Source organism: Leuresthes tenuis, unplaced genomic scaffold (genome assembly GCF_036924035.1).
Source record: "Leuresthes tenuis unplaced genomic scaffold, fLeuTen1.0.hap1 SCAF_2, whole genome shotgun sequence".
In the NCBI taxonomy this organism is placed as follows: domain Eukaryota; kingdom Metazoa; phylum Chordata; class Actinopteri; order Atheriniformes; family Atherinopsidae; genus Leuresthes; species Leuresthes tenuis.
In genome coordinates, this window is record NW_027325356.1 from 6,332,737 (window position 1) to 6,358,596 (window position 25,860).

Below are 25,860 nucleotides of genomic sequence, written 5' to 3' on the forward strand. Positions count from 1 at the left end.
AGGCCTATTAAATTCTGACCAGTGATTGGCCCAAACGCTTGAACTATAGACATCGTTGATTGGACAATTAAACCATTAGCTCTTGTAAAAATCCAATGACAACTTGTATATATGTCACGTGCAGATATAGGCCCGCCACTTTGTTTGGAAGAAACTTGATTCTCGAAAGTTGCCTTTAGTATTTTTATTTTAACAATTGTTTTAAATTATTTAATTTGTGATCTTACTTGAATAATTACTTTATTTTATATATATACTAGGGTCGCCGCGGATTTTGCCCCCATATCCACTATAATAATCTAGTATTATCACAGACTCACAGTGGTGTAGTTCTGTATGCATTTATCTTCTCTGATTGCGCAATGCTACTTTTTCATTTTTATTTTTTTTGGCAACATAGCCTATATTTAGAACTATAAGTGCAGATGATATAACTTGCTTCTAATTCATTGTGGGATTCATTGAAGAGCCCCCCATCCTCTTATTGGTGTCTTTTCTCTGTGTGAATCATGTCCTTTTATATTTTCTCTTTATATTTGTAGTCAGGGCTTGGAAGCTGCCAGGAATTCTAACCTATAGATACTTTGCTTAAAATTTATTTGATATTGTTATGCATTTAACTTTTTGTGTACCGTTACGTCGTTCAACAACAGCTATTTGTTTAGCAGTGTATTCTATTATTAGACATAGGTCATTTTAAGTTTTTACCCCTTTGAAAAGTGAAATCCTCACAATCCTTTGAAAACAATTCTTTTATACAAAGAATTAACTATAAATGTAATATGTCACATACATCTGGGGTTCATCTGAGGTTGTATTTACCTCCTTTTAACATCTGGTGAGGACCAGAAGATTTATTTATTGCAGTGTGTCCTGATATATAAAACCAAAGAACTGAAAGAGGGTGTACTTTCTTTTTCACATGACAGTATATGTGGGGGATGATTCAACTAGCTAACTTGTTTTTATGTCCACTGACTACAGCCTTCCCTTTCTTTGTTGCGTTTGTAATCATCAGCAAATACAGACATTAGTTTCCCTTTTATTTATGTATCATCATTGAGTCTAATGTGGAACACATTTATAAAAGCAATGTGCACATAGATGAGTGAGTCAAAAGTTTCATTGAAATGCAATTTTATATTAAAAGATAGCAAAGGGATAATTCACTATATCACACAACACAGCTTGTTAGTACTGCCATGGAAATACATATACAGTCTTTTTCATATTTACACATCAAGTGACAACCAAACAAAAAAAGAAAGAAAAAAATCATAAATACCTCTTTTTGTTAACTTTACAACAGCTATATGTGACCAGTATTTCATAAGATAAAAGAGCACTATTAAATAACTGGCATCTTCCCTATCATTTACACGGCTTGGAAACACAGTGGTTAAAATAATCCAGCAAAAACAAAACAAAAAATGTTTTTCTCCAGTGAGTAAAATTAATACAAGTCTATAAACGCTCATGAGATCCCTTTGTACAAAAGACTATACAACTTGATTAACGCAATATTAACAGAAAAGTTTGCTTATAATCGCATGATAAAATCTGTACAGTTTTAGCATTCCTGCAGCAGAGTTGGAGGGACTGTGAGCCGGGATAACTGGATTCTGGGTCACTGTGATGCTCTGCAGGCCTACTGTCAACCAACCGTCAGAGACTGTGGTTCTGTAGCTGCCAAGACCCTCTTTCATTGGCCTCAGTGCTTCGTCTAGCAGCAAATCAGCAAGTTGCTGAGCTTGTAGCAGATACTTCAAAATACACGGTTCTAAAACGTCTAAAAGATATTTGCTAGTATAGCAATATAGTATTTCCTTGTATTGCAATTCAACAGCAACAATGGTACTCTAAAGTTAAAGCAAAGCACAACATCTTCTTGTATTAAAAATCATTTCTCATTATGTTGTCAGTGACATATTCCTAAACTACAACCCTCACTGTCTGATGAGGTCAGACATGCACAGTGTTTCCACGTTACCCATTTCCTACACAGATGTAAAGTTGTGGGCTAAAAACTCAATATTACAAAAGGAACAAATGTTCTCATTTACCTCTATCAGCATTTGGCCAAGCAGATACTTTTGGTTGCATGTGCCAAGTTTTTGACATATCTGCCCGTTAAGTGTAAAACTATGTCAAAGCAATGGAGAGGCGAACTAAAACTTTGATCATGTTCCAATTAAATCAACTTTACTGACAAAAATATGGAGACACGCAACCCTTTACTGCAAAGGTTCGTCTTTTTAGTTCCTGAGGGCACGTAAAAAGGGGAAAAATGCTCAATTATTATTTAAGTTTGTTTCAAAAAATATAATTTCTCATCAGCCAAGAATGAGAAGGTGGAGAGAAGTCATTGAGAAAAAAATAGGGTGGACATCAATAATGTATATAAAACACACTTGCAATGGAAGCAGATAATTGTTGAATTTGTTAACGTCAAAGAGCTCAATATTCTAATAGTAAGTGCTAGCATAGTTATTCATTAACCTGGATAGTACACGTCACAAATATTTCTCCCTTTAGGGAAAACCAATGAAAGACGTGCTCGACGAGAGAAATCTTTTTGTGTTTAATACGGGATAAAAGATGTGGGAAAACAACTACCTGCATGGGTGAACAGCAGAGGTGGTGAAGAGAGAAAAATGTCATGAACATCTTAAATTCTCTAAGATAATAAATATACAACTGAAGAAGGAGAAAGACTGAAATGTTCTGTTGTTTCTTCATAAAAGCTTCTTCTGCTATGCCCAAGGATCAGCACAGGCTGAATTACACCTTAAAAAGTAAGGCTCCTTTCAGGTTACTTTTGCAGTGAATAAATGGACCATCTGAGAGTACCTGCTACAGTAATTTCTTGTCACGAGGTTTTAAAACGAGAAAACAGCGACAACCGTCACTGTAACGGCAATTCAGTAAAGTTGAACGCAGCTAACATCCCAGAATTATGATAAATCTCTATGCAAGTGAAAATGGAGAAAGAAGCATGGAGACTCTGAAGCCCCACCCTTTGGCACTGTCATAAATAAAACCGGGTCCTGCTGCACAAACTCCAAACACACTCAACATCCACTAAACGTCAGCAAACCCACTCAACAAGTAAAAAAAAAATCCATAAATAGAGTCCATGAGTGGCATTAGAGACAGCACTGTAGTTACATCATTTGTGGAGTAAGTTGTTGTAGCTTCATTCCAAAGAAAGTTCACGAAAGTGAAGACGTTGTACACAGAGAAGCGTTCGTCTGCATCCTTTAAAGAATCCAGATGATGCTCGTGTCACTATTCACTTCCTTCCTGGAGTCCTTTTCTGTTTTGCTCCAGCATGCTCTTTAGTTTATTACTCTGCCTGAAGGCAGTCGCACTGATGGAGGACTGTACTGCATGTGTGTATAAGCAGGTCAGTTTCAAAGACAGAAGTTGTGTTTTTGCGAGTTTACATGTGTTCAAACAGGTTCATACGTACTATTACTTTATATATGCAACTGTTACTGCATTTGTACCTATTTATCTGTGTGTCTTTGTACCAGCTCTAAATGCAGGTGTCTAAATGTGTGTGTCAGGTATTGATGGTTGAAATAAAGCACAGGGGGCAGTGGGACTCCCTCACACTTCACTCTCGGTGGAGGGCTTGCGTATGGAGGCCCAGCCGGTGTCGGGCAGGCTGTGCTGGGCATGACGCTGCGGGGTGATGGCTGAGGGGGTCAGGGTGGTTATGGAGGAGCATTCGGATGCCTCTTCCTGGAGGAGCTGCTCTGTCTCGCCATCATCTAACGAAGCGCTGCTGGCCTGCAGGGACACGGTGTCTGTGCGCATGCAGGTGTGCAGGCCGCCTCGGGATGGCTTGATTTGTTTTAGGTCATCCCAGTAAAGCTCATCACTGGACAGAAGACACACCCCCTCTACAATGCGGATCTTCTCTTTGGTGTAGTCTCCGTCCACTCCCCCCTGGACAAGGACACGCAATTAGTTGGTCAAAGCAGATCTACAGTTTTATAAGAAAGTCTGCCCTAAGTTACTCTGTCTGTGATGCTTTTGGTGTACTTACTCCCAGAAAGCCACAAAGCTGTGGCAAAAGGCCCCTTTCTTAACCCTAATCTGTTCCTTCTCATGAAAGGCTCATTATGTCAGAAAAATTCATTAGGAATAACAAACTTTACATAAGCAAAACATTTAATATCAAACCCGTTAAAGACAGACTTCCCCTGTTGGATTAATCAGGCAACACTCAGAACAAAATGTCACCATCAAACAAAACTCAAGGCTCACACTGGCTTTCTTCCCGAGTTAGTTTTTCTACCTTTCACATGAAGGTGCTACATGTATAATGTGTGTAATGTGCAGATAAAGCAGCTGGATAGCTACATGGTGTGAAAGCTGGGAGACTGCTTCGTTTTTAGAGCAGATGGAGCTCTGCTTGGCTGACGATTTTCAGTTATCCATAGCAGACAAAGCTTTGAGATGCAATTAAAGAACTGGAAATGGATTTTCACAGATACACAGAAGGTTTAATAATACTTAAATAAAGGCATCTGTTTGAAATGTATCATTCATGAACCGAATCATACCCCATGTGTCAATATACATACTGAATTGTTCTTTACGCAAAAGATACACATCACTAAAGTCCTAATTAGATCTACCTAACGTCTATCATTGTTTTCTTTAATTTCAGCAAAGTCAATAAAGTCCTAATGATTTAATAAGCAGTTACATAAGAGCTCTGACACAGGGGCTGCCAGCAGTCTGCATGGTCTTTATTCTAAGGTTTCATGATCAATCGGAGAATAATGTAATGGAGTTTAATGTAGATACATGTAGCACCTTCAACAAAATGTATCCATATATTTCAATTTCACACACACGCAGAAAGACTGCCATGCTGCTGATAACCGATCTCTGCAAAAAAAAAAAAGCAGTACTGTCAGGTTTGGATAGCAGTTTCATGCTGTGAGAGACAGAAGAAATGGAAAAAAGGAAATCAAAACCAGACAATTCCTACATGCTGTGCAACTACCTCTCCTCGAGACAAGTGGATCAAAAGATAAAGGGAGAAAGGGAGTTGTAGGGATGAGAGAGCTGCAGTGAGGAAGAGCAAAGGAGGAGGAGAAGATGAGCGCTGGTGCTGTGGCCTGCTCGTGTCATCATGCTACTCATTTCAGCACAATCCATCTGACCAGAGACTCGGGTCATTTGTCTCTGTGGTTACCTGAGTTATACAGGCTGTGATCATCCTATGAAAACCTCATGGATTCACCTGAAATCCATTTGTCAAACAAACAAAAGGATCTGTTGCTCCTTCAGGAGGGTTGTTACCTCTTTCTTATATCGAAGCTGGTTGTATATTGGAGGCTTCTGTGACGTTTCAATCTTGACTTCTTGCGTGGATGTTCGGTAGGAGGGGTTACTGTACGTCAGATTGCTCACTCCCGGGTCGGCAAACTTGGACTTTTTATGTCTGTTGATCAACAACAAGGGAAAAAAAAGTGTTGTGTGTCCAAATTCCACTTAATCCAAGAGTGTAAGAAAGTATCAAGCAGGAAACTGACCTGTAAATAATCAAAGCAGCAATGAGGATCAGAATTGCCAGGATGGTAAGAACTCCACCAATCACATAGCTGATATGAAGTCCTTCTCCTGCAACAGATATCACATGAGCGCCTGTTAAAGACGGGCGTGTCCACAGACACAAAGACAACATGAAAAGTCTCTCCCAGCTTAGGTTTCCCCTCAGTTCAGAAGTAGTCTGACAGATGAGCTAAACCTGTGAGGAATTAATGTTCTGTGGGCTAGAAGTCAACATGAGGAAGAATTTGCACAAATACAACCCATCTTTTGTCTAAGATTTCTTTGTGCCCGTTCCTTTTCTGCGAGTGTGTGAGAGTGGAATAAAACAGGCAGTCTTATCCCAGATATCCTTTATCCATTACCCTGATATCCACTTGCTTCACTGAAATAATTTGACCATTGATCCCAAAAGCATAATTAATGAACAACAGCAAATGGGTTCACAGAGAAGTTGGTGGAAAAGAAATGTGAGTATTTCAACTCTGAGCAGTAAGAAAGTTGTGAGGGTTTAAAAGCAGAGTATTTAGTAACTATAACACAGTATACTTTAAATCTGATTTTATTGTCAATTTGTTCTACTTTTTAATCGTTCAGCTTAATGTAAATGATCTAAATGTGTTTTTAAAAGAATCTACATAGATCAAGTTTTATTTTCATCTTCTTTTTTAAATCTTTTGATTTGCATTCATTGGCTTTTCCAGGCATTTAGTAATTATTTGTTTAGAGTCTGAGACATCAGGGGTCTAATTTACATAACAGTCCACAGAACCAATGTGTGTCAAACGTGTCCATGTGGTTTTGGCTTATATCCTGCCCACTGCAACCTTACACTTAACCATGAATAATCAATGCAAAACATCCCAGTCATGTTAGAATCCCTGCTGTCTGCAGGTTCCTGAAGGAGAATCATGGCAGCAACAATGAGGAAGATAAAAAAGCTAATCAGGAAGGCAGAGTGTGGTCGTGTCTCCAGTGTATAAAAAATAAGATTAAATCAAACGTGCTCTTATCAGCACAGCAATAGAACTCTTTTTAAGAGATTATTCTCCTGATGTTCAGAATTTCTTCACTCTCATTTGATTTTATGTCAGAATTCTAAAACTTGTGATAATTTCACCATTCATCTACCCTGCATTAGATGGCGCACATTAAAGAGTGAGAAGAATCCGATTTATAATTTGAGTTTATTTCCATCTTATAGGACTGAAGGTTTCACGGGGAATAGGTATGGTCACAGCATTTATTAAAAAAGTGCATCCGTCATGTGCGTAAATGGATGCATGAGCAGCCATTAAATCTAATTTCTGCAAACAGGCTTCAGTTCACCATCTGCGTCTCAAAAATGTGTGTGAGCATGAATAGAGTTTCCATACAGATTTGCACATTTTCCCGCCTTTTTTCTTCATTAGGTCCCAACGTTTAAACCAGAAATAGCTTTCAGGCCTCTTCTTGCACATAAGCAAAGGTTCTAAACAACGCCACCGAACTGTAAGAAAAAGGTGTCGCAAAGCTGTTTTAAGCCATGGCTTAATGTCCAAGAAACTTGGCAAGTTAATAAAAAAATGCCACAACCAGCTAAAGTTAAGTTTGAAAACAATGTACCAGGTGTGAATAAGTTAAAAGCTCTACCTGACAGTTCTCATAGAGCTTAGGTAGCAGTTTTCTGCTCTCAGCCTTCAAACCGAGTAATAATGAACACATCCTGAACCCATCTCTGTTAGAGAAGCGTGTGCAGTGTGTGTCTATACAGTGCATTTACTGTCAATAAAACGGTAAATATAAATGCCCCATATGCCAGAGTTTTTTTTCAAAGTCTGCACCCAGTGTACGAAGAGATGAGGTGAGAACCTGTTTGTGTACTGACCATGAGGAGCTGTCACCACTGTGTTCAGGCAGCCTTCTGTGTTTAGGTCCTTGTCAGTGCAGCTGTAGAAATAGGAGGAAGCCAGCTTGACAATATATATATATATATATGTATACACAACAGAGCATACTATTTTGATTACATGTAATTAACTTATTAAGTAAAAAAACAACAGCAGAATTCTCCCTGCGCTGCCTGTAGGAATATATGTAAGCTGTGTTAGTTTTACTGCTGTTTGAAAAGCTTTTTTAAAGCCATTTATAAAGGGCTCAACACACTTCTGCATATCTTCAGACTGAGACCAGGTATTGATCTTTCTTAGAGAGCAGAAAAAAAAGGTATGACATGATTTTGTGTGCACTGGACGTTGCCATTTGAAACTGGTCATGAATTACACATTAAAGCATTCATGCCAGCAGAACAAGCCTAAAACTGTTCTCAGGAAAATAAGTGGACATCTAGAGTTGAGCTGAACTGATGAACAAGCAGACTTACTTGACCAGTGAGTGTCCCTTGTCTGGAGAGTCTGTCGGGGCTTTAGGCATCTTGTTGGGAACCGGGGTGCTGCTGGTGCCTTTGGCAGGAGCGGTGGGGACGTAACCTGAAACTGACAAACAGGAGCAGGTAAGAATCTCAGCATGCAGGAAAATAACAGCAGTTATATTTTAGTTCATATTTGATCAATTAGCCTTGCAATGAAAGCATCATTTCCCAGTTCCTGTAAAGACAGTGTGGTCTTCTCTGAGCAACGCTTAGATCAAACCTGTTACATGGATTTGGATCCTTACTTTGAGGCAACACAAATATTTAGCAGTGTAGGGTGGTGCAATAAGCATAAAAACACTTCATAGCCAATGAAACCCTTCTGTTAAATTAGGTACAGGCAACAGCCTTTCTGGCTGAAGATAAAAAGTCAACCCGAACAAACTGGACAGAAGAACAAAGAACTCTTACTTGTGGAGCAGGGTCGTCCATCTGGTTCATCTGGACAGGCACACACAAAACTATTGGTCTTGGCAAAGCAGAGGTGAGTGCAACCCCCGTTATTTATGCCACAAAGGTTTGTACCTAATAAAGAGGAGAAAAAATGTTCACAACTGCCACCAAACTATCAGAATGGCTTTTTTTAAATGCTTGTTTTGTCGAATTTTGTCCTTTTGCTTGGTTCACTTCATTGAGTCAGGGCAGTGATATTTTAATCAGACTGACAGATTCGTTATTAAAACCTAAATTCTGTTTCACCTAATTAACAGAGGGCATCTCATGTAAAATCACTTCCATTTATCAGATTATATCAAACAGACTAAAATCAATGATGTCAGGTCACTTAATGTTAAAAAGATCAGAATAAGATGGCTTTTCTTGAATAACATCAGTGATCTCTGGGAGACGTTTATAATCGGAGTGTAACCCACACCATATGGAGTTGTAGGTGAAACGGCTTACCTGTCTGTCTGTGGGGAGATACCACTATAATGTCCATGAGACCCTCCACATTGGCCAGCACAGTTTCCTTGTTTCGGCCAGTGTGTTTGTCCACGCGCTGGATGGACTTAGTCTGCCAGTCCGTCCAGTAGATCCAACGATCTTGCTGCGAGAGTCGGGAGAAAGGAATTAGAGGGGAGGACACCGGCTTCAACTGGGGAAACGAGGGAGAAGAAGAGAGGAGGAAAAACACAGACAAGGAGCAGGGGGGTGAGAGGAAGAAAGGGGAAGGGAGGGAGAAAGGAGGAAGAAAAATGAGGGTCAGAGTGGAAGGGAAGTAGAAGAAATGGTTAAGTCAAATGGGTTCAGTATGAGCTGGAGGACAGAGAAACGACAATGAGAATCACACGGTGAGCCGATGAGTCAAAGAGAGCAGGTGAGTGGAGGAGGCAGCCAGGAGGAAGGGTCAGCCCAGTGATTGACAGCAGAGAAGGGTTGGGGGGGAGGGTACCTGTGTAAGGGCGAATGGATGAGACACCGGACTGACGAGGACCTGACGCAACTTCCCATTCAGGTCTGAACTCTCAATCCTGTCCAAGTGGGCGTCCACCCAGAAGATCCTGCATGGAAAAAGATCACAGATCCATGAGGACACTCATATCTGCAAAATATGTTCTGAACACGCACAAAGGTCAAAATTGTAATAATAAAAATATCTATAAAAGGGTTGGAAAGCTATATAAATATTTTGTCAACTTATCTTGAACTAGTGGTTCAAATGATGCATGTTTAAAGGCTAACATACACACAGTGTTAAGCTGCTAATCAAATGCTAACAGATTAAAATGAGGAATTACACACGTAACATCCTGTATGCTGGCAAAGGAAACACTCGAGAGCCGGAGGATGGGCTATTCTTTTTTAGTAAATTAACTTTAAATGGTGATAAAGAGTGCCAATATGTGTAAACTGGCTAGCATGATATGTTAAAACATTATGTTAGCATCAGGTTAGCATCTTCTTACATGGACTTAGATCCTGGTGATACCAAGTTAAAATGTCATGTTAGCATCAGGTTAGCATCTTGGTACATGGACTTAGATCCTGGTGATACCAAGTTGAAATGTCATGTTAGCATCAGGTGGACTGCATTAGCTCACACAAAGATAATGTAAGTTAAGAGCTAGCTAAAAACAATAATAATGTTTGTAACATGATCTGGTAAACCTCTCAATATCATCAAAAGATCCTTAGATAACAAAACTTTAACCTTATCTGGTTACAAATTCAAGGCACCTGTAACAGAGACAGCATTACAGGTATGTTAAACACGCTACTTCCTCTGACCTTCGTGTGTCGTAATCTAGTGTGAGACCATTGGGCCATCCCAGGTCCGTTTTGATCAAAATCTTTCGGTCCGAGCCATCCAGGTGGGCCCGCTCAATTTTTGCATCGTTCCCCCAATCAGTCCAGAAGAGAAACCTGCAGAGAAAAAGTTGAACTGAAATAAGGAATACAAATATCTAATTGTAGTTGAAATAAATAACTTAAATTTTTCTTCTGGCAGTTTCTATCATGGCTCTTTGGTAGCATATAGGATGAAGTGACATCTCGGACAAACTAGTCCCCGATTAATACTTTATTAGAAATGAATTAATCCTATGAGAAATTGCATCGTTGCAACAGAAAAAGCAGGACAAACTTTATAAATATACAAAATAATAAAATATAAATATACAAAAAACACAGCATCTAAAATGTGTGTGTAAATAAACAAGAGCAAGCTAAAAGCACACAAATGAGAAACACTACAAAAAGACAAGTACTGTACAGTGAATAAGGTAATCGACTGAAATAGACGGAATTTGTCTAATTGCACACAGATATAAAAGAATTATTGCAGTCGTATCTAAAGCAGTTAAAGGCCATTTATGGTGTTTATGGGGTCTGCTGGTTGTACAGTTGGACAGCTGCAGGGGAGAGGGACCTGGGATACCATTCATTCACACATTTAGGATGCAGCAGCTTGTGACTGAGGGAGATTTCAATAGAGGTTTAAACTGTGAACTGTAATCAAGTAAACACCCCTTATTTTACTACCTCCCCTCCAAGTGTGCAGGAAAAAGTAAAGGTGGAAAACACAAAGGACTCATCTGTCCTTTCTTAGCCACTGCATTAACATGGTGTTGCAACATAGCACAGGGGTGATCCATGGTAAATAAGCAACACAATCCTTATCTCAGTGCAGATCTACACTAAATAAAACAGTTCTGAATATTAAATATTTACATACAGACCATCTTAAATATACATGTGAACAGTCAAAGCTTCAGTTCTAATTTGTGTGTAAAGCCCAGTTAACTCCCAACTTTTACCCTTTGCTTGGGAACACTGCAATGGCTCGGGGTTCATCCAAACTGTTGTTGATCAGGACTTTGCGGCTAGTTCCATCCAGGCGAGCCACTTCAATGCTGTTGCGCCCGGTGTCAGTCCAGTACATGTTTCTGGACACCCAGTCCACAGCCAGCCCATCGGTGGTTTTCAGGCCCTGGCAGATCACCGTTTCCATGTCACTGCCGTCTAGATTTGCACGCCTAAAACACAGAGTTAGCAATGGAGGTTATATACGAACATATATGAACAAATGATTTTTTTAATAGGCATATAAGGGTATGTTTGATGTTTTCAGCTCCACTGTATACTGGCATTCATTTGACCGCAGCAACAAAACAACAGCAACGTTTATTCAGATTCTTTTGGTTTTCCTCTGCTCTCTTTAAGCTAAAACATAACTATGAGAATGTTTGCATGCAGATGCTTGTGTCTGCACCTGATGACATCGAGGGTGACATCAGTGTAGTACAGTTTTCCCTCTACACTGTCATAGTCCATTGAGATGACATTGTGCAGCTCCGGCACCGGCACATGCACATCAGTGTGGTCATTGGTGTCAAGGGAGATCCTGCGCACACTGACGCGGTTGGAGAAGAGCAGGTACGTCTCTGGGGAGTCATCACATGACCTGCCATCTCCCTTGAGCAGGATGCCAGTGGGGCAGGCGCAGGAAGTGCCGTTGGGGCGAGGCAGGCACAAGTGGGTGCAACCTCCGTTCCTCCTGCCACACTTATTAAAACCTGAGGAGGCCACAGACAGAAAGATTGATGCTATGAGACAAAACAACGACACCTTGAGTGTGGTTACAGCAGATTTTTCTAAGCAACATGTAAACTTCTCAATCACTCTGTGAGCCCGATGTAATACAAGAAAAATAAGCTAAGTCAAAGCAAACAAAGCTGAAATGTGTAAAAAATAAAAATAAATACTCGCTAAAGATTTCTCGTTTTCATTTGGTAGGGATTGTTCTTACCAATATCAAACACATAAACTTAGTTGTGAGCAATTATCAACAGCTCACTTCTCTGAAATAACATCAACCTCCTCCTCAGTCTCACCCAGAGGCCTCTCTCTGTCCACAGCCTGGATGTCCATCAGGCCTGGCAGGTTGGCCCGCACCGTGATGGTGTTGGCACCGGAGTTCTTGTCAGCTCGCTGGATGCTGCGGCTCTGCCAGTCAGTCCAGTAGATATTGGACCCCAGCAGAGTTAAACCATAGGGGTGTTGGACTGGAGTCACAAGGGTGTGGCGATTCTGTCCGTTTAGATCAGACGCCTCGATGCGCTGCGGGGAAACAGAGCATGACATAACATCTAATGGTTTTCACTGCCTTTTAATGAATCTTTAACCACGGAACCATTTTGAAAACCATTTTGAGACATTTTTTTTTTACAGATCTGGACTGTTGCCTTTAGTTAGTGATCTTTTCACACTTTGTAGGTCAGAAACAACAGTGTTGAAATCTTTCTTTTTGTTTTTCTTTACTGTTCAAATTCACCTTATTTTCAGTCGTGTTTTTAATGCATTTGATTTGTGACAAACTATGTTTTATTACTGTTATTTTGATGATTTCAAAAAAGCTCATCTTTTATCGCCTTTAACAGCAGAATAAGCTTCAGTTTATCAACATAATAACTCCTCAAAACAGAAAATAGAAAACTTTTTCTCCCATTAACATGCGTGATTTGTGGCAAAAAGGTCAAAACTGACCTCAGTGTGAGCATCAGCCCACAGTAGCTGAGATCCAGCTGTGTCAATAGCAAGGCCATTAGGCCACCCCAAGTTGTTACTAATGAGGACTACGCGGTCTGAGCCGTCCATTGCTGAGCGCTCCAGTTTAGCATGCTCCCCCCAGTCTGTCCAGTACATGTAACTGGAAAAGAAAAAGATAAAAAGAATGGATGCAAAGGTCATTTGTACAAGACGATGATGAGAACTTGATAAAAACTGGAATGCTGACGTAAACTTCAAAAGTTAGGATCAAAGCACCATCAGAGATTTCTACTGCATGAAAATACAATGGTGTCACAGTCTAGCAGCCTCACCCCATCTCGTTGTAGAGCGCGATTGCTCGTGGGCTGTCGAGGTTTTGCCAGACGAGAACTTTCCTCATGGAGCCATCCAGGTTGGCCACTTCAATGCGGTTGGTTCCCGTGTCTGTCCAGTAGATCTTCCTGCCAACAGCATCCACTGCTAGCCCATCAGTTGTCATCAACCCTACAGAGGAAAACAGAGCTGGAGTCATGACATTATGACCGAGTGGAACCACAGAAATGTACCAGTATTTCTGTCCATTCCCACCTGTAGATATGATGTCTTCTTGTGCTGTTCCATCAATGTTAGCTCTGCTGATTTTCTTCAGTGTACTGTCAGACCAATATGCTTTCCCTGCAGGATGTGCCACATACAAACAAAAAAAGTCCATTTCTGCATCACTTGACACCTGGAAATGATTTTCTAAAAATTAGACATACAAACCTTCTTTGGGATCAACGCCAATGGCAATGGTGTTTTTCATGGAGCTATTGACAGCCAGAACCACATCAGCAAAGTAGGGAATATCCAGAGAAACCATCCTGATGTCCGTTCTCCGAGCAAAGATAAGGAAGCTGCTCATCCCTGCACACACATCAGCACACATCACAGCACCTTCCTGTCAGAGTACAAAGGGAGCTGGCACACTTTTATCTGCCAGGAATCAGAAGTTCTTCTAATGTGCAGGCTCACAGAAATACTTTTCAGGATTTTGTTGCTACTACCATTTTCTTTTCATTTTAGGATGAATACGCGCTGACTTTGGGGAAAGATGTTTTTAAAATATGATTTCTGACAGTTTTGAGAAATGCATCCTCTGTAAATACTGGAGAAACATTACACGGGCTGCCGTGTAACGGCTCTTCATTTTCACCCTTCAGCCAAATGTTTCTGGAATGCAAATGTGTTTTTCCATACCAGGTGTGCAGGTCTTTCCATCTGTCTGCAGGTTGATCCCTGTGGGACAGGCACAGCTGGAAGCGGTGGGAGCAGGTGCCAGAAGACAGAGGTGGCTACAGCCTCCATTATTCACTGCACATGGGTTACGCACTATAGATAGACACACAAACACACTCAGATCACCCACCGACCTACTTTTACTGTAAGCTGAGAGGAACAGAATGGGAGAGGTATGCTAGCAATTAGGGCAAACCAAACACTTAAAGTCACAGATACAAACAGAGGAATTCTTCAGAAAATGCAGACGAGCCCCTCACATCACTGAGATCAGTGATGTTTCTGTTTGGCTGGAAACACTGAGGCTCTGTACTGCCAGCTAATGATCTGGGTTCAGCTTAAAGTCAATCCCAAAGTGACAACAAGGATACTGGATACGAGTAAAAGTCAGAAACAAAGCAGGCCAATAGGCGCACTTTTGGCCGTTTGTATGGTTATATGAATGCCTTTGTATATTTAAACCAAATTCACAAAGCTGGACATACATTTAATCATGAATCAATAACGTTGGAAAAAAACAAATAACTTTTGACTCAAGCATAAACAGTACCCTATTTAACTAAACGCCCACCGTTATGTTACAGTTTCACTAACAGGACATGCTGCTACAGAGGATAAACTTGACGACTGCATCAAATATAAAGGCTTCATTCTTTAACTACGCTGCAGATGTACACAAACCTGTCTCGCGGTGTCTATGGAACATATGAATGTCCATGAGGTTCTCCAAGTTTTCTGCCAGTGTCTCTCGTCCCAAGCCAGTGAGCTTATCAGCGCTCTGGATGCTCTTAGACTGCCAGTCTGTCCAGTACAGCTTGTCCTCATGTACAGTCAGGCCAAAGGGGTGAGGCAGCTGGCTGCCAATCAAAACCTTTGAGCAAAACAGTAATTGAGTGCTTTGAATTTTCCCTAAGAGCCCTGACTCCTGACCTAACTATTGATAACCAATTACAAAATGCCTTTTACCTGTCGGTCAGAACCATCAAAGTTGCCAAATTCTATAGTTTTCATGCCAGCATCGGCCCAGTACAGACGTTTGGTCTCATAGTCAATGGCAAGCCCGTTAGGCCACGTCAGATTGGATGAGATGATGACGATGCGACTGGAGGCGTCCATTCCTGCACGTTCGATCTTTGGGTTGGCCCCCCAGTCAGTCCAGTACATGAAGCTACAGGGACAGAAAAAACACATGACAGCAGGTCAATTATTGTCCAGCTGGATATTCAATTCAATTTGATTTATATAGCGCCAAATTACAATAAATGTCAACTCAAGGGTTAATTAATCTTACCTTCCTATTGGGTCAACGACAATGTCCCTGGGTCGGTCCAGGTTCTCCCATATCAGGACAGTCCGCATGCTCCCATCAGCATTAGAAACTTCAATACGATCCGTACCTGACACCCAGATCATGAACAGTTGTAATGTAAGAGCTGCCATGCAAAGGACTGTACAACATGTGCAGGAAACATTTCATGTTAGGATACATAAAAAGAGGCCGTTTACCAGCATCGGTCCAGTAGAGCTTGTTGGTCACCCAGTCGATTGCCAAACCTGCTGGGCTCTCCAGACTGGTGTCCACCACCACCTAGGGAAAACAAACAAGATCTGAATTCTCCCATTTAAAAGCTTTGCAGGCACACGTTAATTCTTGAAGCTAAGAAGTTTAGATCCATGCTTAACAGCTGCTGAGATTTGTTGAAATGGATTTTAATTTGCTTTAAAGTTGTTGTTTTGTGGTAAAAATGTTAATTTTTACATCCTAAAGAGGCATTTTTGTGCATTTGATAAAAAAATGACTGATTTACTACATGATTTCTTTGATGTTGCACTTTCACATTAGCGCCAGTAGATGACAGTATTTCATAAACCTAAATACAGCTGTTTGCTGCTGGTGCGCTCTTTTGCTCCTTTGTTAAGAGGCTGAGAAATGATGGGATTTCAGTGCTGACATCAGTCAGGCTGTAAATGTCACTGACCTCCTGCCTGGTGCCATTCCACAATGCTCTGTTGATGGAGTCGGTAGTGACATCTGTCCAGTAGATGTAGCCATCTTTGGCGTCCCAGTCCAGCGCCACGGCATTGCGCACATCAGCCAGAGGGATGACATCATCGGACATGTCCTCAGTATCGAAGCTGATTCGTCGGATGTCCGTCCTTCGGGCAAAAAGCAGGAACTTGTCAAGACCTGATTAAAGACCAAAGGTCTTCTGTCAGTCTTCTAGGTTTAACAGTGGGGTCAACAATGAACACAGCAAAACAGTACTACCACAAAGACATCTAGCAACTCTTACATGGAAAAATCCAATCAAACTGGCTGATTAATGTCATAAATCACAATCCCGTCCTTAACATAATGACAAAGAGACAGGTATGTAGACAGGTTTTAATAATTAATAATTATTAAAACCTGTCTACATACTATTTTATCAAAAAGGCATTAATTCAAAACTTCTAATATAAAACAACCCATTTTAGGTCTGCATTTAATCAGCTACATGAACTGTAAAATGTTTTGAATTGTCATTAATTGGATCTCACTTCATATCAAGTAGATGTCTTCTAATCCTCTGCATACTCGTCTGAAATTCTCTGAAATTCTGCCTGCTCTGACAGCTTACACCTCAGCCGCCAGGCTGATACCATTAATTGCGTTACAGGATTAACTTTTCCAATTTAGCTTCTGAATGGACTGTTTAATAAATAAAACTTTATAGTTAAGAGTCAGAGGCGGCAGAGGACCAAAGACAGAGGATATGATGTAATAACTTCTTATTCAAGATTCAAATCTATTCAGGTTAATAAATAGCTTAGTAAATTAATCATTTTAGGAAACTCACTGTCGGCGCAGTTGTAGTGGTCCACCTTCCTGAAGCCGGTGGGACAGACACACGTGTAGGTTTTGTTGCTTGGGAGACACAAGTGGCTACAACCTCCATTGTTGGTGCCACAGTGGTTCCTGCCACCTAGAGGAAAGGTGTTCAAACACAACTTAGTTCCCAGTAATGATTGGTTTAAAAATCCTATCTGACCGAGACTAAAGTTGCATGCTTTCTTCTGGATTTCCCTCCGCCTCTGGAGCGTGACTGACAGGCTCAACTAAAACAAAAGGATCGGTCGGTGACCTCGCTCTGCCAACACAGAGGCAGCTCACAGTTCATATTAGTGTCAGGCTGTGAGAGTATTTCTGTCAGTATGAAAACAAAAACTTTCTCTTGGCTGAAGGACAAGTTCAACACTGGTTGTTATCAAAGAACACAAGTCTTGCCGTCATGCTGATGAAACCTCCTCAACTGGCCGGTTCACCACAGGGTCTAACACTAGTGCAACAAATCATTTGGATTTTGCCACTATCAAGCCAAGTCTTCACCTCTCTCCTTAACACCATGAACAACCGTGTTATGTTGAAATGTAACAGCTGTTTTCGTATCCATCATTCTATTCTCCTGCCTTCTATGCAAGGCTACATTTTCCTGTATCTAGTTGGAAACTTGGATGTATTCAAAAGAGGGCCGACTGTTAGTACACAGAATTCCCTTGAGGGCTCTAACACGAAACTGATGTCAACAACCACAAAGCCCCATTTTGGGTCCCCTAACATCGAAAGCATTTGGGCAAACTAACAGCACTCGAACGTCATAAGGATAACGTCCAATGGCCAGTTAGAAGATCTAATTTACACCAAGAGGACATAGGAACTCCAGAGCATAAGAACGTTCTGGTATTCAACAAGAGAAACAAGAGGAGTGCACAGATAAAAATACAACAATACACTGTTCATACAAAACAATGTTTTCTCATCATCACAATGCTGTTATTTGCTCATTATAGATGTCTGCATGTAGTTCGAGGATATAGTTAGTGAGAGCTGTGCGTGGCCTGTTGTGGAAGGGTTAGTGGAAATAGACTCAGGAGACAGCACACTAAGTGGGTGAAATAACAGATTCTCCAGCTACACTGACAGCCAGTCAGAAAGTTCTCTTTCACCGACAGACCCGAGGGCAATTTAAAATGCTGAACTGGCTGAAAAAAAAGATGCGAGTTACACACTGAAAAGGCTAAAGAGACAGACTTTCACAGGTGCTTTGGACATTTTCGACCACCATCTTGGTATATAAGGGTCCTCAGGGAGCAACAAGCAACCTCAGAAAAGTGCAGGGTGTGAAACTGGAGTGGAAAAATATCAACAGAGCCAAAACTGAAGGTAAAACCTTCATAAAACAAACAGAACAAAGAAATGCATGTACGCATGTTAGATGAGCAAAGCTCTATAAAAAGATGGCTCCATGATTCCATTAATGGAGTTTTCTTTTACCTTCAGCTCCTGGTATCCACCTGGTATCATGTAAACTACAGAATGAACAAACCAGTGTCCATATAGTGCTTTTTTTTCTTGATTTTAAGTAAAATTTATCTAAAAACTACTTAAAAAGTGGTTTTGTGACCAAACAACCCACATGAAAGCATACCAGAACGATTAAAAACTTCTGCCATTTTTCTCATTGTGATGCTCTCGGTTGTTCCAATTCAAGCTACCGTTTTGTGATTTTAAAACCAACGTCAACAGATGCAACAAATCAAAACTACAATACAACAAATTCTCTACAGAGAACTTCCGATAACTGCTGCCAGCTAATCTTATCACTTCGGATTTCAATATTAAAAATGTGAGCATAAAGTTGAGAGCTGGAGGCATTTAGCAAACCTCAGACCCAGCTGTGCACTGACCTGCAGGCTGCCTCTGAGGGTGCAGGGTGTGGATGTCCATGGGGAAGTGCAGCTTGTTGCGGATAATCTCCTGGTTCTTCCCAGTGAATTTATTGGCACTGTTGATACTCTTTGTGTGCCAGTCGGTCCAGTAGAGGCTGTCCTCAAACACTGTGATGGCAAAAGGATGAGGAAGGCCTGAAGAGAGACAGACAGAGAGCAGAAAGACAGTTTCCATTAAAACTACGAGACATTTTTGGAGAGCAAAGTATATTAACAGATATAGTTAATCAGTGAGGCAGATCTGGACATTTCAGTCTCAACAGAAAAAATAAGAGCTTCTATACTTGGCTTGTTTGACCAACATCCCACAAAAATCCTCCCATTCAGTGCTGTGAGCTCGGCTGATGTCATATTGTCCTCATTTAGAGCTGCTTTCAGTTCCTCTGCCTCTCATCTGCCTGTTGCTGCTTTAGTTGTGGGCAATGACTCCAAACCCAGAGGCGCTCCCATGGTTTTCCGAGCGTAATGAAACTTTTCTGAATGTGAGATCAAGAGGAGCTCAGACTGATACTGGTCAGATAAAGGCCACTCCATTTCCTTTCCACAATAATGTCGCTCACCCCCCCCCCCCCCGAACTTTGCAAATTTTAATGGAAGATATAAATTTGGACGGGATGTTTCCCAGATTTTCTACCCAGAATTCTACAAACTTCAAGGTGTGTATTTATTATGTGAGCTAGTACGAAGGATTAAAAGCTTTGGTTTCTGGGCGATTGTGTCTGTTGGTGGTCTTTGTGCTCTTTTAACGCAGTTTAACAAGAAAAGTGCTTTTATGGATGCACAAAGAAGTGGAATTCTTCACTGACCTACTTGTCTTGAAACACTTTGTTTAATTTCTTTAGTACAGGATTTCTCTTGAACATGCATCTAAGCAAGCAATTATCAGAGTTCAACTTAGAGAAGCATATCTAATGTTGTTTGTCTGACTAAGCCTCAACATCATTTCACACATGGAGAAGAAGAGAGAAAATCATTCATTATTTGTTGCTCTTTGCTGGCAGATAATAACGTTTACGTGTAAAACCTCAGTGCTTGTTTTAGGAAACAGGCTAAAAAAATATGCTTCGGGGGAGCTGCTTTTGGAATCACACACACAGAGCGTTTGCATTGAAAAATGACAGAAACAGAAACACAGAGCACAGTTCATTTGGTGGAGTCCTCACCTACATAAAGACTAACATGAGCGACCTGGAGCTGCTTGCAGTGGGAGAATCTGCTCAGGGTGACTCCTCTACCACACATGTCCAAAATAATTATCTCTCTCTCCATCTTAACCCCCCCCCCCCCCCCCCCCCCCGTACCGTAGACAAGCACTTGTGGGAGTTTGTAAAGGATGGAAAAAGTGATTTCTGCAACACAAAGCTGTGGTGGTGTGGTGAGAGTCCTGGTGCTTGGCTTTTAAAAGCAGCGCTGCTCAATTAATGACAGTATTTTACGACACAACATAAATGTCAAGTGGTAAATGGCTAAAAGTGGAGGGAGAGTGGAACTAGAACTGTGTGTGTACTTAAGTATAACCTCAGTGAGGCAACAGTTTAGTCATTTTAATAATTATGCTTTACAAGCAACAAACTTTGTTTAATCCACCTGTTGTCCTGCAGGAAGAGGAGGAAAACAGGGGAAGACACCTCATGTATAGACGAAGACAACACATTTCTGTCCTAATGCTTCCAATCTTTAATAAAAGACTGGAAGTAATGTCTTTGAAGCGTAACGCTGTCAGTATGTGCTGGCTGAAGAGAAGACACTCGTTACTCTGTCCAGTCCTACATCATAAGCTGCATTTCCACCTTTAGAAGGTCCTGTACTCAGCCACTTCTGTTTCGAAAGCAGGAACCAGGGGCTTAAAAGAGTTCCGGGGAAGAAATTTCAAGAGACTGTTAGGACGACGGTACTTCTGAGACTACGCTGAACCTTTGGGAGTGAAGCTTGCAGTAGTCATTTCTGATTGGTTCATTGGTTCCCAGTGTTTTTTTTTTCCACTTTTCTGTCCATCTCATCTCTGGTTTAATATGCACAATAGCTCATAAAGTCTGTAAACTACATAGTTTTTACTGGTTGTACACACAATACTTAAACGCCTTCATTTTGGAGCAGACAACAACTCAGATTGTGACGAGAGAGCAGTTAAACCAAAGCAATAAAATATTAATCTCTGATAGTTTCACAGTGGTTATGCTGTAAGGCACACCTAAAAACCCTTGAGAAATGAGCAATATTAACAAATATCCATACTCTTCGTGTTTCTATTACAGAGTAGAAACAGCCGAGACACAATGTGAGCCGAGCACGCTCTGGAATGAGACTGCGACAAAAAAACAGTGAAATCAGAGCAATAAAATGTTAATCTCTAGTCTTTTCGTACAGGTTGCGCTCCAAGAGACAAAGAAAACACCCCAAACCCCGTAAAACCATTTAAAATGGGCAGATACAGCTAACATAGCTGAAGTGGACTTCCTCGTTTGCAGGCTGCTCTGATCTACGGAGCACCACCACCTCTACCACAGACATCAGCGGTTATTACGAGTAAGAAGTCATTTAGAGCCTTAAAACACTAATCGATGATTGTTCAACAGAAGTTATGCTCGACAACACAAAAGTCCATAAAAGCTTGTAACTTTTGAGTTAGTACAGCTGAAGTGAACTTCCTGGTTCTACTGTAGGTGGAGCGACACGCTGAAGCGGATTCATTTGCCTCGTTTACCTTGAACCATAAACCTGAGAAAAAATGCAGACTGATGTGTGTGTGCATGTTGTTTTATTCGGTCAAGAAAAGTTTAGAAAAAATAACTCCCACGTTATCTCTTCTCCCTCCTTCACAAACACATCCAGGTGTGTGTGACGGGACACTGGCTACATGCGTGTTTTCTGATCTTATCCCTACACCAAGGAGAAAACAGTGCACCCTCTTCCCTCCTCTGAGTCACAGGAATCCACAGAGGCGCCTGGTTTTGACACGGTCACCTTCTTTCATGTCATCTCCGCACCCCCACCCCACCGCTCCTGCTCCTTTTTCCGGGACAGCTGGAGGAGCAGCTGCAGGCCGACAGGGCATCTAACGTCCCACGAACCTTCAGAGCTATGTCCCCTTGAACCGACATGCGACACCTCCTTGTCCTCACACACCTTAACCGAATGGGTCGGCTCCAGCTGGACAGAAGGCAGCTCGGTTTAAAACATGATGGAATTTTAGTGGTTATCTAGATTCATTTCTTTCTATTCAGAGCAAAGTTTCTACTACTGTCAAGTCACCAAGAAAATGTGTATAAGACAAGCATCCCCACTGTGCGTGTGGGCTACCTGACCATACAGTTACATTGAAATGTGTATGTGAACAGTGTAAACTACTTTAAAAGAGATTCATATGACTGAACTTAACAGCATTAAGAGGCAACATGATGGTTAAAGTCGGAGAAGAATGATCGACAGCTGTAACACCAGCACAAAAGCAGGGAAAAGCATAACTTTGGATATGGATGAAGGCTTATGTTTGTTTAAAAGATAAATGATAAGGAATTTAAGAAAGCACCTCAGAGATAAAAACGACCCAGAGATTATGGCATAGTTTGTTTTAAACTTTGTCAAGACAATCAGAATGAGGTACATTTCCAATCCACGGTGTGTAAAATGACTTCAAAATGTTTGAAAAAGTTTTGACTTGCAGCGGTTTTACCCAGAGGTGGAGAAAGTAATCACTCAAATATATGTAGATGTAAGTGTTAGCAGAAACATGCTAATCAAGTAGTGAAGCAGAGGACTGATATATTACCATTTAAGCCATGGAATACCAAAACATCAATGTGTAAATGTGTAGCTGCTGGACGTGGAGCTGGTTTGAACTAGTTTACCTACAACAGATACACCTGAGGGGACAAATGGGGGGGAAAAGAAGAAAATGTGTTTTCAGATTTTGAACTCTTTCTCTAATCTTTGACTTATGGTGAGATACTGTATTTCAACATTAATAAAAATGTATAAACAAGAGCTGCTACGAGAGAAAGTATTTGATGGAGTTTTAAAACGTGACCTGTGTTACAAACTGCTTTCAGTAAGTCAAATCAGTCGAGCTCCCCTGGTTCAGTCTTTGATATCTTTTGTGTAAATGTATTTGAAAAACTTTTTATATTTTTCTTTGTGTGACGTTTTCCTCGGTGCGTCTGTGTGCTGCGGTACTCCTTCAATGTGCTCTACAATCTTGTCCACATCAGCAAGAAACAAATGAATAAATAACACACACACCCATAAAAAAAGTGTGCTGTATACTCCTGTCCTCCAACTCCAGCTGCACAGGTGTGCAGACTGGATAGGAATATATCCGCCCGTGACACCTGCCAGAGGAGCTGGCGCACGGCCAGCACACACACATCCACACCCAGATGCAGAACTATAGGTGAAGGGAGATAAATAACATTCCTGGGCACAGCAGCTCCAAATGTAACCGTACACACACACATCGATGGACACACACGCGATGTCCCTTTTGTCCTATGTGTTGTCTGAGCAAACACAGGCTGTGGAGGAAGGACAGGACCAATTACAGCCTTTTATCCTCAGAGCACACATCATTAAGGACGGCTCACAGGAATGATGGCTGCACACACACTCACCAAACACTTCCATTCAGCTCTCTTCACACTCCTGATAATCACTGATGTGTTCCCACACTATTTGAACTTCATCATAAAATAAAATAAGTCACTCCATCTTGATTTGCTTGGTGTTTTAGTACCTGGGTGGATTTTCAGACTTAGTAATATGAAACCCACTTTATGCCTACCAGCCTAATTATTGCTGCTAAAACCATGTCTGTCCTTTGGTTGAATATCTCCACGTTGAAGTAGTACTTAGTGGTGTTTTTCTTGGATCAAAGCACGACTTTTTATCAATCCAGTGAGAATCTGTTTGTGCATTTTTGCCTGGCAACAGATGGACTGAGGGAAACCATAATTCTGCTAATGTGCACTGGATTTTGACTAAATGTTCTCCGTTGTGCTTCCTAAATGGGTCGCTCCCCTTTGAAAACAAGCATGGCAATCTGGTTTAGTGCACCCGGTCTCAGTTTGACTGCTGGATGAAATCATCCTACCACCAAATCATCCTACCACTGAAAGTGATCAGAGAGTCCTGCTGGCTGCTTGTTTGCTGAGTGAGAAACATGCAGAGTACAAACACAGCAAGGAACAACGAAAACAATCCGTAAAAATCTGAAGTACAGCATGACGTCTCAGAAGCAGGCCGCCTGTTTGTGCGTGTGCCTGCTTACATTTCCAAACACCAGATCCCACTTTTAGTGTACATGTGCATAAACAGAGTGCTCTATAGGAGCCAAGCATACAAACAGAGGCATGCATTTATCTTTTTGTTGTCATTTATGACCATGAGTGTGGGAGACATGTGTACGCTGTTTAAAGGAAGCGCGGCCCTGATCAACTCCACATGGCATAATGAGGTGGGGTCAGTGTGCTGCATCATCTATCAACTTGTGTACGTGCATTTCCTCACATGTGAGTGTGACAACTAATAAAAATCTAGAATGACAAACTGACCTCCAGCCAGACCTCTGCACACCATATAGTTTCTGTCTGAAGTGAAACTCCAAAAATCAGTGTTTCTATACATTTTATATATAGTTCTAATTCTGCCATAAAGGCTCACAAATGATGAGCGACTGCAAGTCTTCTTTTCTTTATTAGAGATTTACTAATCGTTATCGATTGATTCTGCGATTAAAACTGCAGTCGAGTTTCTGATAATTACTATTTTTACCTCGAAAGTAAGTTCATTAGATTTTAATTGTGAAACCGCTGTAGCTTTCTCTAGCTTTTAAGTTGCACTTCGTAGATTGAAAAAAAGACAATCTAAGAACAAAAATTGTTTCCTCGGTTCAGCAAGAGTTTTGAAAGCGAGTTGGAAGAATCTAAAAACCTGAGTGAAAACAACCAGTAAGAGTCATTCTTTTAAATCTTTGCCACTTCTACAGAAAGCTGTGGCTACAGGCTGTAAGGATATGACAGTCTTCTCTGCAGTCTATGCTGGAGCACAGCAGAGAGGGACATATACCACTTAATATAAAGCACTCCCACAATCGTTTTATCTCTTATCTTTTAGGCACTCGCTCCAATGTTTTTAAAAAAAGAAAAGGAATATAAAAACTTAACTAAACAGGTAGATTAAGGGATGTTAACGAATAGAAAATAAGCAAAACCATAAAGGACAACTCTTACATCTTCATAAACTTCAATCCTGAACTATGTTTTGATGTCAACCACAGCCTGAACAAACCGATGGCAGCAAAAAGTTTACCTTGGCTGATGACGGCCTTGCGGTTCCGTCCGTCCAGGTCAGCTCTCTCAATGACATGGTGCTTGGCGTCCACCCAGTACATACGGCGGCCAGCGTAATCTATGGTGAGGCCGTTGGGCCAGAACAGGTGTGTGTCTGCGATGACCCGCCGGTTTGAGCCGTCCATGTTGGCATACTCGATGCGAGGTGTGTTCCCCCAGTCCGTCCAGTAGATCTTACTGCAGAGGAAAATGGGACAGTCATGGCTGGTTTACCTCTTTAAAAATTAAACGGAACACCAGAACCCGTGAGAGCGGCGTGAGACAGCCTGTTGTCAGGATTTAAGACACAGCAGATGTGTGACATAACAAACGAGTCTCCTTTGTCCTCAATATTCAGATTTCCAATTATCCCATGCTAATGAGCTTCCTAATAAGCTGCAAGAGTTTTCTACGCTTAAATTTCACTGGGACCTCGTCCAAAACTCTGTCCTGCAACAACATAATATCAAACCGTGAAGGAGGACACATTTAGGGAAATACTTGCTCCACAGATGCTTG

At 41.2% G+C, this 25,860-nt stretch overlaps 1 protein-coding gene across 2 annotated transcripts in view; it reads right to left on the bottom strand.

Annotated features, from left to right (window-relative positions):
* Positions 1 to 1,026: 1,026 nt before the first annotated feature.
* Positions 1,027 to 25,860, bottom strand: part of lrp4 (low density lipoprotein receptor-related protein 4) — a 111,337-nt gene continuing 86,503 nt past the window's right edge. Inside the window, exons 14-38 of one of the 2 annotated variants that reach the window (XM_072379989.1) lie at positions 25,322 to 25,539; positions 18,977 to 19,153; positions 17,089 to 17,214; positions 16,228 to 16,436; positions 15,755 to 15,836; positions 15,540 to 15,645; positions 15,215 to 15,416; positions 14,930 to 15,119; positions 14,210 to 14,341; positions 13,736 to 13,876; positions 13,559 to 13,645; positions 13,303 to 13,474; positions 12,968 to 13,130; positions 12,316 to 12,541; positions 11,694 to 11,997; positions 11,239 to 11,457; positions 10,211 to 10,345; positions 9,375 to 9,483; positions 8,885 to 9,029; positions 8,393 to 8,506; positions 7,934 to 8,045; positions 7,439 to 7,500; positions 5,556 to 5,643; positions 5,323 to 5,464; positions 1,027 to 3,954 (exon numbers count right to left, since the gene is read on the bottom strand). In XM_072379989.1, the coding sequence (XP_072236090.1) occupies positions 3,613 to 3,954; positions 5,323 to 5,464; positions 5,556 to 5,643; positions 7,439 to 7,500; positions 7,934 to 8,045; positions 8,393 to 8,506; positions 8,885 to 9,029; positions 9,375 to 9,483; positions 10,211 to 10,345; positions 11,239 to 11,457; positions 11,694 to 11,997; positions 12,316 to 12,541; positions 12,968 to 13,130; positions 13,303 to 13,474; positions 13,559 to 13,645; positions 13,736 to 13,876; positions 14,210 to 14,341; positions 14,930 to 15,119; positions 15,215 to 15,416; positions 15,540 to 15,645; positions 15,755 to 15,836; positions 16,228 to 16,436; positions 17,089 to 17,214; positions 18,977 to 19,153; positions 25,322 to 25,539 (4,003 nt within the window). In that variant the 3' untranslated portion in view covers positions 1,027 to 3,612. Of the gene's footprint in view, positions 3,955 to 5,322; positions 5,465 to 5,555; positions 5,644 to 7,438; positions 7,501 to 7,933; positions 8,046 to 8,392; positions 8,507 to 8,884; positions 9,078 to 9,374; positions 9,484 to 10,210; positions 10,346 to 11,238; positions 11,458 to 11,693; positions 11,998 to 12,315; positions 12,542 to 12,967; positions 13,131 to 13,302; positions 13,475 to 13,558; positions 13,646 to 13,735; positions 13,877 to 14,209; positions 14,342 to 14,929; positions 15,120 to 15,214; positions 15,417 to 15,539; positions 15,646 to 15,754; positions 15,837 to 16,227; positions 16,437 to 17,088; positions 17,215 to 18,976; positions 19,154 to 25,321; positions 25,540 to 25,860 lie in introns of both variants that reach the window. The other variant, XM_072379988.1, reaches the window with a different exon arrangement.